Source organism: Macroventuria anomochaeta (assembly GCF_010093625.1).
Source record: "Macroventuria anomochaeta strain CBS 525.71 unplaced genomic scaffold BU25scaffold_10, whole genome shotgun sequence".
NCBI classification, from domain to species: domain Eukaryota; kingdom Fungi; phylum Ascomycota; class Dothideomycetes; order Pleosporales; family Didymellaceae; genus Macroventuria; species Macroventuria anomochaeta.
Genome location: NW_022985371.1, coordinates 777287 through 789615, shown reverse-complemented (window position 1 = coordinate 789615; position 12329 = coordinate 777287). Strand labels below are relative to the sequence as shown.

The 12329-nt window shown below is 49.2% G+C and overlaps 1 protein-coding gene across 1 annotated transcript; it reads left to right on the top strand.

Annotated features, from left to right (window-relative positions):
• Nucleotides 1–4536: 4536 nt before the first annotated feature.
• BU25DRAFT_337527 (putative amino acid transporter) lies at nt 4537–5968 on the top strand (the record flags this gene model as incomplete). Its single annotated transcript, XM_033702677.1, has 3 exons — nt 4537–4596; nt 4648–4909; nt 4959–5968. The coding sequence occupies 3 exons, from the start codon at nt 4537–4539 to the stop codon at nt 5966–5968; spliced, it is 1332 nt and encodes a 443-aa protein (XP_033563679.1).
• Between the last annotated feature and the right edge of the window lie 6361 nt (nt 5969–12329).

Sequence of the window (12329 nt, the reverse complement as noted above, 5' to 3'; positions counted from 1 at the left end):
CAGTAGCGGGTTGAAGTTGTGATGTTGGTCATTGCATTTGTGGTGGTTGGGGTTCAGCCCGTGCGCCGCGAACAGATTAATGCCTTAGTACAGTACCTTGACTATTATGAAGGCTACTACCGCCTCGCCTAGATAGTCTACCCCTGACCACCCAAGCCTTGCTTAGGTGACTGTCAAACCCCTACAGACTCCCTGTACCTCCGCTCATCCTTGAGAACCAATCAAATAGTGTCTACGAGCTTTGCTCAAGGCACAAATCGCAACGCATCTTTTCGTTGGCCAAAATTCACAGCACTCCCCTCCTCCTCTCATCATCAACACCAGCATCTCACCTTTCAGAGATTCTATTCGGGGATCCGGAAGCGGCCGTGGGGTTCATTCCACAACTGAGATCACTGTACCTGTCTCAATAAGCGTTGCAACCCATCGTGAATGCCTATCTGACATTCATTCGAGCGATTATATACTTAAAAGCGGGGTTCAGCGGTCTCGAATTTCCTAGGTTCATTTTTCATAAGCAACCTGAGCTTGCAGAGACCTGAGATGGGCCAACAGCAGTCTGAGTACTGAGCTGAACGAAATATCCAGATTTCCCACGCCTTGAAGCCCATGGGCTTCGTTTCTAAACAACGATGATCAATCGATATCTCATTTGATCTTCTTGAAGCAATGTCGTGACGAGTTTCCATGATGTTTATCTTCCATCATGGTTAGAACATGCATTGCTTGTACGAACAACGGATTTGGAGCTTCTTACGATATGCATATTGCCTGCCCCTGACACATGCATGCAAAGATTGGGAGTTCGTCATCGTAACGGTCGGAAACGTCCAAAAATATTGAGTCGAACGCGTTTGTAAACGGTGTAGAGGGACATCTGGAGAATGTCTGCATCGTTTCTGTTCCTAATCAGCATGGGGTATTTGTTGCAGTAAATGCAATAAGTGAAGGTGTAACCGCGCAGGGCAGTAAGTCAGGGGTAATCGCGCGAAGCAGTAAAATCAGTACATTCTGTTGTGTTGTTGTTCAGTGTTCTGTCCCTCTCGACCCCCAGCGGGGTCTGTTTACATGACGTATGTATCTCGTGCAGTCAAGAGCAGGAGGTGCTTGTTGGAAAGAGCAAGAGCACCAACACACGTGGCACCCATGACCTCCATACTCCATAAACCTTCACAGTATTTGTAACGAGATGATGCAATGCAACGCAGCTTGTCCACACCATCAAAACTTCTTACCTGCGGGGTGCGTGGTGACAATCATGCAGATGTTGGTTACATGCCGATATTCAGGGTGGACATATCGTCCAGCTGAACTTCGAATGCTCAGATTTATTCTCCACTGAGCAGTGAGGGTTTCCGCCAGGCACAGGCTGGTTTCGGGTGACCAATGGAGCGACTTCTGGCTACTCACGTTGTTCAAGCCGACGGTATGACTGGATCAGTTGTGCCTGGCTGCTCATAGCCTGCGAAATGTTTAATACTCGCGTTGGCTGGAATGGCTTGCGGTCTAGCATACATTGTAACATGGGCACAGTGTGGCAAACAAACGCTGTGACTTTGTCGCAAGCCACTAGTGAGGAGTATATGGATGCTCAACGGACAGCCTTCCATGAGCCTTACACCTGAACAGAGCAGAATGTCCCAGTTGAGCTACCAGTATTGAGTAAACAAGCTGAGGATCGGCAATATCTGTTCCGATGCCAACCATTACTGCTCACTTGTGGCAAGGAAGAGAGGCACGCACCGGATTTCTCGATTGATCATGGCTAGTCGAAGGTCACTTGGCCGGAAAATGGACGAGAGTCATCCTCCTTTACGGCCGTCCGTGCGATAGACACGGGGGCTGTTGCTCCTGCTTACTGAAACACAATGGAATCGATCAGTCTGGCAGATACACCGAGATGTTTGGTGCGTCATTTTCGGCCGTGAGATTACCTGATAGTCTGTGAGTCTGTGAGAATCCATTTCTAATGGCAATCCTCGAGGCGAGGCCAAGCCAGTAAGGCGAACATCCACGGGTCCAGACCGCTTTGAAGTACCTCCAGCGCCAGCCACGCCATGCTCAGACTGGAAGTGGCTTCGCAAGGCCTGCATGAATCGGTGGAGTCCGGAGTGGATCGTCAATGATAAGGGCAATTGATTGCTTGTCTGCTCACTTCCACGCAGTGAGGCAGACCATTCGTCATGTATCCACCGAAGAGTACGAGAACTTAACGCTACCTGAAACTTTAACATGTATCGAATAGCGACGGAGATTTGCCGTATGCTCCTCCACGTTGATTCTTTGTCATCAACGCACTGCTGCTGCAGTACTAACAAGACTGCAAGGGGCACAAACGCGAAAATTGCAAGCTCCTCTCAGCCGCTTTCGTCATCACGACTGACTGCTGCAGTAGAAGTGAGTCCGCGGCGTGGAATCGTACGCGGCTGTACAATGTTATGGGAAGCACGTGGTGGGCTCGTGACAATCAAATCACCAGACTTCACTGTCATAGAAATCGTTGCGCGCGCGCACCGAAGCATTGCCGGACAGTAGCCCCAAAAGCAAAGCCTCTGTAGTCCCGTCACCAGCGCCAGCGCCAGCCCTTTCGTGTCTGCGCAATTTATCAGACCTTGCGTCAGCTGGAGCTGGGCTGCGATCTCGGAGCAAGGGTCGAGAAAATCCACAAAGCAGAAGTTGGGTCTCAGTGTCCAGCTGATAATATTTGCTATTCCACCATGCCTATAGGCCTTATTAAGAAAGATGTAGACATGAAATGCTGTTGCAGTAGCCCTTATCATAGGGCGCTCCTATCATTGCGGTTCCGCAGTGGGGATCTCTGGTATGACCCACTGATACGGCCAGGTATCGTGGTCCACCATAATTCATGGACACCGTAGGTGATAGGAATGCCTATCAGGCACTGGATAACAAGCGTCCCACAGTTCTCTTAGTTGCATGAATGAGCCTCATCGCCCCTGCCGTTGGGTCGGGTCCCGCTGCCGTCCTCCCGCACGCAGGTTGTTGAAGATCGTAGTTCCCCAAACAGTTGATGCTTTCTTCGCAATCGAAATGCAACCCCAGACTCGTGCTGCGTCCGGACGCAACCTCCACCTCCGCATTCCCCAGAAACAGTCCGGGAACGTGGACGGCAGATGTAAACTGCCGGGGAAAGGTGGATCATCCGAGACATCGCGTGCTATTTGATGGATCTGGTGTGTCATACCCGACTCTGGGGGTGGACAGCCTCAGGGGCAGTAGTGTCATCTCGGTGCGATATCCATCTGGTTGGGCCCAGGTGGTTTCCGAGACGAAATATATCTCGGAATCACCTTCCGCTCCGAGTTGATCACTCCTTTCAGCTCTTGGGTGGCAAGAACCTTTCCCACAGTTCGCCTTTCGCTGGGAATTGTGGTGTGAGCTATTTGATAATACTCGGACAGCACATTGGCTGGTTTGATTTGGAGGAAAAGATTTGACGCAAGATGTGAAGGCTGACGCTCGCATCATGCACAATCGGCTGATGTTGCGAGAGGAGTCTGATTGCTCGGAAGGGATTGTTGACTAACTAGCGCTCTGATCAGCGCACTCGGGTTCTTCGAGAATCAACGCGGACGCTATTCCCACAACAGACTCTTGGCCCATCTCCACCCCCAGGACACCTTTCACCGGAGCCGCGAATTACACTTTGCGTCACCAGGATTGTTGAGTTATGCCCGCTGGCGCAACTGAAACGCCCAATCACGAGATACATCTGGGCAATCTGCTGTATGCAAAACCCCAGCTCAGGTCTCGGCAATGGCTGATGTCACTATCTCCCGGAGTGCCTAGCCCCATCTGAGATCTCTTCGTGATCTTGTTTGCTGTAGCGCGATCAGCGTCTGAGCATATATGAGAACGGCTCACGACTTCAACATCGCACGCTGAGTCACGGTCGGTTCCGGTGATTCTAACGTGCCGTGAAAGAGTTACATTGCGGAATTTCTCCGGCCAGTATGACGTTGCTGGAGAAGGATGGCATGAGCGCAGAGAGACTGGGGATCGGGCTCGTTCCCGGTCGTATCGGATTCGAGCCCGGAACGAAATACCAAGTATGGAGCGGCAGATGCTCGGAGAACGATCAAGTGAATGCTAGGATGAAGCACTGCCCTGTGCGTGCTTTAGCGTCCCATGGGATCGCTGGGTAACATCACGAATGTGGGATAACGAAACGACATGGCTATGCGTTTTAGGACCCCAGTCATTACGTACCGGTATCTGCACCCCAGAATGACAGCCGACGGGCAAGACTTGGGGTTCATAAACCCCTAGCTTTCCCCAGTCTCTATACTTTCCGTATCATACCAAGTGTTGATCACACAACTCCTCGGTCTCGCATCTGCATCGACCACACTTTGAACATTTTCATGCGATCTGCCGCAGTCTAAATTCACGATGTCTTACGAACCGAAGAACGACCTTGAGCAGGCTCAGTCGCCTTACAAGAAGGATGAGCTCGATCTCGAGCCTCAGGAAACACACCGCAGAGGGAGTGTGTTCAGCACAAGTGGTCGTCGTATGAGCATTAGCGATGAAGTTTTTGGTGAAATTACAGAGGAAGGCCCCAACTACCGTGACGTACGTCTTTTCATCTTCACGTGGTAGTGACGCATCAGCTAACGGCCGCAGGTTGGTTGGATGGGAACTGTTGTTGTCATGATCAAGACTCAGATCGGTTTGGGTGTGCTTTCCATCCCCGCTGCGTTCGATGCACTCGGTCTCATCCCTGGTGTGATTTGCTTACTCGGAATTGCTGGCATGATTACCTGGGGTAACCACGTGGTTGGTACCTTCAAGCGCAACCACCCTGAAGTCTACAGTATCGTAGATGTTGGCGAGAAGCTGGGTGGAAAGATCGGCAAGGAGTTCACGAACGTTGCTTTTTTGCTGTGTAAGTCTCTCACCTTAGTGTTCCCCAACATCGTCCTGACCATTGACAGGGTGGATCTGCGTCGCAGCTGCTGGTTACTCGAGTATCTCAACTGCTCTCAACGCCCTTTCTCTCCACGGAACTTGCACCGCTGTTTTCGTCGTAGTAGCTGCGGTCATTGGTTTCTTGACTGGCTCGATCCGGACCCTTGGAAAGATTTCATGGCTCGCCTGGGCTGGTGTGATCTCCATCGTCGTCGCTCTGCTCACGTTGACCATCGCGGTCGGTCTTCAGGATCGCCCAGCCGAAGCGCCCCAGACCGGACCTTACGTTTCGAACTACAAGTTGATTGGAAACCCCACTTTTAATGAGGGTATGGGGGCCATCAACTCCTTTGTCTTCGCCTACGCCGGTACCCCCGCCTTTTTTGCCATCATTTCTGAGATGCGCGACCCTAAGCAGTACAACAAGGCCATGTACATCTGCCAGGGTACGATGACCTTAATCTACCTCCTCGTCGGCATTGTCGTCTACTACTTTTGTGGCTCGTATGTCTCTTCTCCTGCCCTTGGATCTGCTGGTCCTCTTCTCAAGCGCATCTGTTATGGTCTCGCAATTACCGGCCTGATCGCTTCTACCTGCCTTGTTACCCACTACCCCGCCAAGTACGTCTTCCTGCGCATACTCAAAGGATCCAAGCACCTTGTCTCCAACTCCAAGACCCACTGGGCAACATGGCTATCCTGCACTTTCGGTGTTACCGTCATAGCTTACATTATCTGCTCGGCCGTCCCTAACTTCGGATCCCTAATCTCGCTAGTCGGTGCTCTGCTCGCTACTTTCATGTCCATGCAGCCCCTCGGAGCTATGTGGCTGTACGACAATTTCAAACGCCCTACTAAGGGGATGAGGTGGACAGTCGGTGTGGCGTGGGCCTCATTCGTAATCATCATCGGTACCTTCATCATGGTTGCTGGTTCCTACAGCGCCATTGTTGGTATCGTTGCTGACTACAACTCTGGATCTTCAGGCGCCTGGTCTTGCGCTGACAACTCCAACTCGGCTGGTGGCGGACACTAGACGAGTGTAACGATATTGATGAAATTTGCATAATCCAGGAGGATTGTATATATACCCCAAGCGAGGCTGAGTGTTCTGAATCAATGTCAAGCCAATTGGCATTCTACAACATTGCGCTATCTTCATCTTTACGCAGTGATAAAATCTCTCTTATACACACTTTGGTCCATCTATAGTTTTACAGCTACCTGCATGAGTTGTCCAGAACTTACCGATACAATCTAGGTGGATAAAACATCACAGCTATCTTTGGCATTAAACAAGCGACATTCGTGTTAGGTGCAATTGGAAGATGTCGGCGCGATACGGCTGACCTGTCCGTCCTGTAATTGTTCCAAAAGAGATTTTCATCAAGAGACTACGGTAGGCCGGTCTCTTTGTATCCTTTGCAAGCAGACGCTGCGCCAATACTTGCTAAGTTCATTACGTTCGGCCTTGTTCACGCCGCATCCACTCTTAGACCTGAAACCGGAGTTTTCCATGCCACTCTGCCGTACAAGCATTGCGGGTTAGGGGACCAAAAGAGGTAATTTAGCGGCGTAGGCTGCTGTAATACACTGACAGCTACGGTAGATGAAAACGTAGGACTATCGGATTGATGGAACATTGCGCTGAATTGTTATTTAGCTAGGAGAGGCGACTATATACCTGAACTAAATCATGATAGCTCAGGATAGTCTGACGTGTGCAACCTTAGGCTTACATACCGACTGATACCGTAACATGTAATCATGAATAGATGATTGCTGCTTGGTACGTACATTTGTCAGGCCATAATAAAATGGCACCTTCACTTATTGCTTTTACTGCAACAAAGACAGACAATCAGGCTGCCATTACATTGATGATTAATCCACGGTCCAATCACATTGGCATTCATTATTGTTTTGTCAGAGAGAAATACTTGGAGGGAGAGTTTGCCATTGAACACGTTTCATCTGCACAGAACCTTGCCAATATCTGCACAAAGTCACTGCCTCAACCAGTGTTGCAGAATATGGTCACGGAGATGGGTTTGGGATATTACAATTGATGGTAACATACCCCACAGGCAAGTTGGACACCAAGCAAGTTGGACACTTTTGCCAAGACTTCACCAAACCTCACCCCATTATGGCCCAAAACAACCCACTTTGGCACTGCATAGTGCAATACAGCATGTAATATTATTCAGAGACTAATTCTACATCTTACTTGCATGTTTGCGTGTTATGTCCAGTCTGATTGTACCACCCACAGCGCCTTTGGGATGGCTCACCCACTTCAGCATGCACCCGCTTCTTTGCCTTTGCATGCCCCAAGATCCTTTAGAGTAGTTAATCACAGGCCATCTTTAATTATTAGAGTCCCTTCTTCCCAAACTTGTTTTTCTTTGTGCAATTTACATTGCATAGCAGCCTCATGAGCAGCTCAAAGCTCAGTAATTTCCTGTTGCACCAATACTAGCTTGTGCGCCATTATTGCCACCACCTTTGAGACCTTCTCAAAAGCTTCAACCATGGAAGTAGGTGAGCTATTTGTATGCCTTTGAATCCTTGTCTTTGCAAGCGTTGACTGCAACCCAAGTTCAAGGGTGTTACTTGGGGTCTGCAATTGCCAGGCCTCATTGTTGACAGGCAGTGGTGGTGATAGAATGCGCAACTTCACATCAAGGGCCATTATGACCCGTTGTGGGTCAAATAGGCCCAATCCAGCACCTCAGAACCCTCATTAGATATTGCTGGGAGTGTCACGAAGATGCTACGAGTAGGCCCTTTAGGACTCGCTAGGAGTCTAAATCAATTACTACGTACGGTATCTAAGCAGGTACAAGACGTTGTGTACCAAACAGAACTCTACCAGCAATAGTCTATATACTTACGTGTGGGTTCGTTCGGTTACTGGTTAATAATTGGAACTGAGTTGGATAGGTATTGGGGTTGCAAGTCCCAGAGCGGGGCTTGCAGAATTCTGATACTCCCGCTTCGGAGGTTGCAGGCCCGCTCCGGAGGTGACTGGAGGTTGTACGTCCGCTTTGGAGGCGTGTAAGGACGCTGGGGATTTGGTGCGTACGGTCAGGGACAGTACGGAGCGGATCCGGATATTGTCAGGGGATCTGGAGAGGATACCGTGACATATATAGACTATTGCTGGTAGAGTTCTGTTCGGTACACAAAATCTTGTACCTACTTAGATACCATACGTAGTAATTGATTTAGACTCCTAGCAAGTCCTAAAGGGCCTACTTGTAGCATCTTCGTGACAGCTATCTTGACTGAAGCTTACACTGGCAATGATGCGGCACCTCCACCAATAGGTAAACACTGGGCACGACGCTGGCTTAAGCCTCACAGCGAGTTCAAGCGGACTAAAGCTACACCAATTGAGGTGTTGCGCAAGCTTCAACAACAACCAGACGGCATCCACAAGTGGTACAACAAGGTTAAAGAAGAGATTGACAGGCTGGGCGTAGTGCCAGAGGACATGTGGAACATGGACGAGACAGGCTGCCGCATCGGTGTTTCCAAGAACCAGTATGTCTATACTGCACAAGGTCAAACCCAGCTAGTCATCCCAAGCTCCAACAACCGCGAGCTTGTGACTCTTGTGGAGTGTGTCAGTGCTGTCAGCGCTGTGATTGAACCTATGATCATTGTCAAGGCAGCTACTATCTTTGAGCATTGGGTGGATGAGTTACCTGACAGTTACTGCATACAGTATAGCGACAGCAGCTACACCAATGATCAACTCTCATTCCAGTGGCTTAAGTACTTTGATGAGCGCACAAAGGACAAGACTATGGGGGTCTGGCGCTTGCTATTTGTGGATGGGCATGGCTCACACCTGACAACAGAGTTCTACAACTATGCTGTTGCACATAAGATTCAGCCTCTTGCGCTGCCTCCGCACCTCTCACATCTTCTCCAGCCGCTTGACGTTGGCTGTTTTCAGCCTCTCAAATGGTACCATGGGCTGGAGTTACACCACGCGTCGCGAACTGGCGCACGCGACATCAACAAGGCTGACTTTCTAGCAACACTCTAGTCTATAATGACTTGTAGATGATTGACCACCCCCCAGGCTATAATTATGTGGAAATTGACATCAATCGGGCCCAACAATTGAGAGCTGTAGGAGCTCCCATTGGTTGGCAGGACTACACTGGGACTAGTGCTGAGAGGCACAGTGAATGTAGGCAACTAGTGACAATGAGGGATAGGAGCACTCTTTTGGGTGGGCAATTGAGGTGTTGATGTAGTGCCGCAGCATACAGTGGGCCCCAACTAGTATAGTATAGGTCCCATAACCATAGTATCTCAGTGAAGGTCTTCTGGATGAGCTATAGTAGTGCTGGGATGTACCATACCCAAACTTTAACAGCTAGGGGAGCCAATGACGGCAGCCACGTTTTTATGTAGGTGTTTTGCATACAGACACGTTGCCACCATCTTTTCTACTCCCTATCCCTGTACTTCTGCCAGTGTGAGTATCCTCATCCCCACCACTTTCTTGGTGTTGACATACTGTAGATGGCTTCTCAGGCTGGTAAACGCAAGCGTTGTGTCACAGAAAAGGGCTTTGAGTACCAATCGAGCCTCAAACGGAGTCAGCAATTGCAGCCGCCATCGTTGTCTCCAGGCAGGTCCTTCACTGCCACCAACCTCAACGATAGGGATGACTCCCCACTCTCCAGTCTCCCTCCAACACCATCCAATAGCTCTAGTGTAGGAGGTGACCCTAGCCAATCGGCAGCCTATTTTCAGGCAGCAGCAGCAGTTGCCAACAAGGACAATGATGCAGAAAATGAGGAAGATGAGGTTATCAACAATGGCCAAGAAGACAATGATGTAGCTGTGCACGTGCCAGCAACGCCTGAGCCTGAGGCAAGAGAAGGAGAGCCAGATGATGCTGATTACCGTCCAAACTATCGAGAGCCATCGGGTTGCTCCTTCAGCCATCAACCTGAGCCTCAGCTGGAGCCCCAGCCACCACCGTACGAGGCTTCTGATAGCGACGTTGAAGATAACATTGCTATCTACGATGCTCCACGAGTGAAGTATGAGGCACGGTACAAGGCCTTCTGCAGCATGAATCCAGTCAACGGCTTGCTTAGTACCCGTACACAAACATCTTGGGATGTCAATTTACAGCAATTGTTTGTCTGGGGTGATCGGATGACCCATGAGCAGCTTCCATTGCCGGTCTCCTTCACATCTATCAGCGCATTTGTCTACCTACAGGGTCAGCAGAAGGCGTCGTGGTTACCTGAGACTCTTAAGCGGCAGGATGAGGCCTCGTTTCAACGCTTTCTACACCTTCTCCAGCGTAAGAAACGCAAGCGTGATACATCACGAGGTCAACGAAAGGCAGTTTGTGTTGACTTTGAGGTGTGGCTCGAACCTATCACAGCCAACCAACAGCTGCCATACCCTCAAGGCAGAGGTGCTGTGAGAGGCAATCGAGATCGAGAGCGGATTCACATACAAGGTCGTGCTTCTGCAACTGAGCGACAGTTAGCTCAATTGCCAGCTGATGAAGAGCATCTACGTGTAATAGCTGGTAATGCACTTGCTCCGCTAACCTGACGATGGCGTTGTACACTATCTACTTGCTTCAACTATCATGGTACCTGCTGGGTGAGCCTTCAGGGAGGTGAGCAGCTGCCTGGACGTGTAGAGAACCACTACGCAGTGTTCAACGCCCCTCTCAGAAAGTGGCTCCAAGAGATCAGGGATGATGAGTCCAGTATAGCTGAACCGTCTGGCAACATCAGAGCACTCCTCCGCCAATCTCGTGAGCGCTCTGTCAATACCAGGGCAAGTCAGCACATACGTCATCAAGAGCTGATGGGTATGCATGAGCATCAGGGTGTCCAATTGACTCGGTTGTCAGGCACAATTGAGTCGCTTGCTCAGCTGTACACTGCCAAGTCTACTGCTGAATTGGCAAAGGCGCAGTCATCTGAGAGTACAGTTAATCCTCTTAATTGCGGCAAGCAGGAGTGGGAGATATTACAAGCCTTCTTCCAGTATTGGTGGGAGCATGATCGGTACAACCAGAGGTACTCAGGCTACATTGTTGACGTTGCTTGTAGAATCTCTGAGCAACGCATCTCAGTAGCTGAACTGAGAGACCCAAGAGTCCTCACCACGTTAAGATGGACTCAAGACTGGGGTTGGCCACTCCTTGTTCTAGAGAGGATGAGGCACAAGATGACTGAGTTTGTTGAGAGCAATCAGTGGTAGATGTACTTTGGTATGGAGCATGGCTGGGATACTCATGTATTTGAAGTAGAGCGTCATCTGCAACAGATTGCAGCTCAGGCTGAAGCAGTGCAGGCAGAGCATTAGTATGGTAGTCAGTAATAGCTAGCTCTCTCACCTGTTGGTTTCTCTTACCTGTCAATTGCTGAAGCCGCACCACAGTGATTAACCTCTTGTATACATATTTACTGCTGCGTAGTATCTTTATCAATTGAGGACGCACTGATATGCAGGAAAGGCCACTGCTGAGATTGAATGTACAATAAGAGTAACAAACTATATTAAGGTAAAGTCCATAGCCACTGATATATGAAGCAAATGAGAGCAGTCTTGCACTTGACCTTGATGTAGTTCCTTGCTTGTTTTTTGGCACATGTTTGGTTTATACAAATGTCTCTCTTTTTAGTTATAGTGTGGTATTTGCCGGGCTGGGGCATGTCACCTCAGAATATGCCTACCCTAAAGTGACCTTAGTCTCAGCCAAACATTGATATTCTTTTTAAACCCCTTTAGGAACTGTCTCCTTTGATCATGAAGTCAGTTTTCCTAAGATTTTGGTTTGGTAGGGTGACGTAGAGTGGTTGTAGTGTGGTTCATCCATACCAAACTATGAGACTTTCATCACCTCCGAATTATCCGCCTATAGTGTACCAATTTTTCAGTACCTATGTAGCCATTGTATAACGTAATGAGAACAAATCAAGCTGATTTTTAGGACAGTCAAAATGACCATGCTCTTTAGTTCTACAGCTTCTCCTCTATTGTTTCTAGGTCTCAGATTAATTCTGCAACGTTGCGTTGATGTTACAGAGTGACGTTAGCTATAGATGCTATTTGTCAAGACTCAGGTCTGGCTCACTGAGCCAAGCAAGCCAAAAGGTATCACAGTTCACTCTAATGGTGAGCTCTAGCCGGAACAGTACTATATCATCAGCCAGGCCTAACACTATTTCTATTGGCAATACTGTCATCCTGACATGGCTTGCAGCCAATAACAATCCACCCAGTCACACCTCATGGAAACTCATGGAACCTCATGGAACCTCATGGAACCTCATGGAACCTCATGGAACCTCATGGAACCTCATGGAACCTCATGGAACCTCATGGAACCTCAT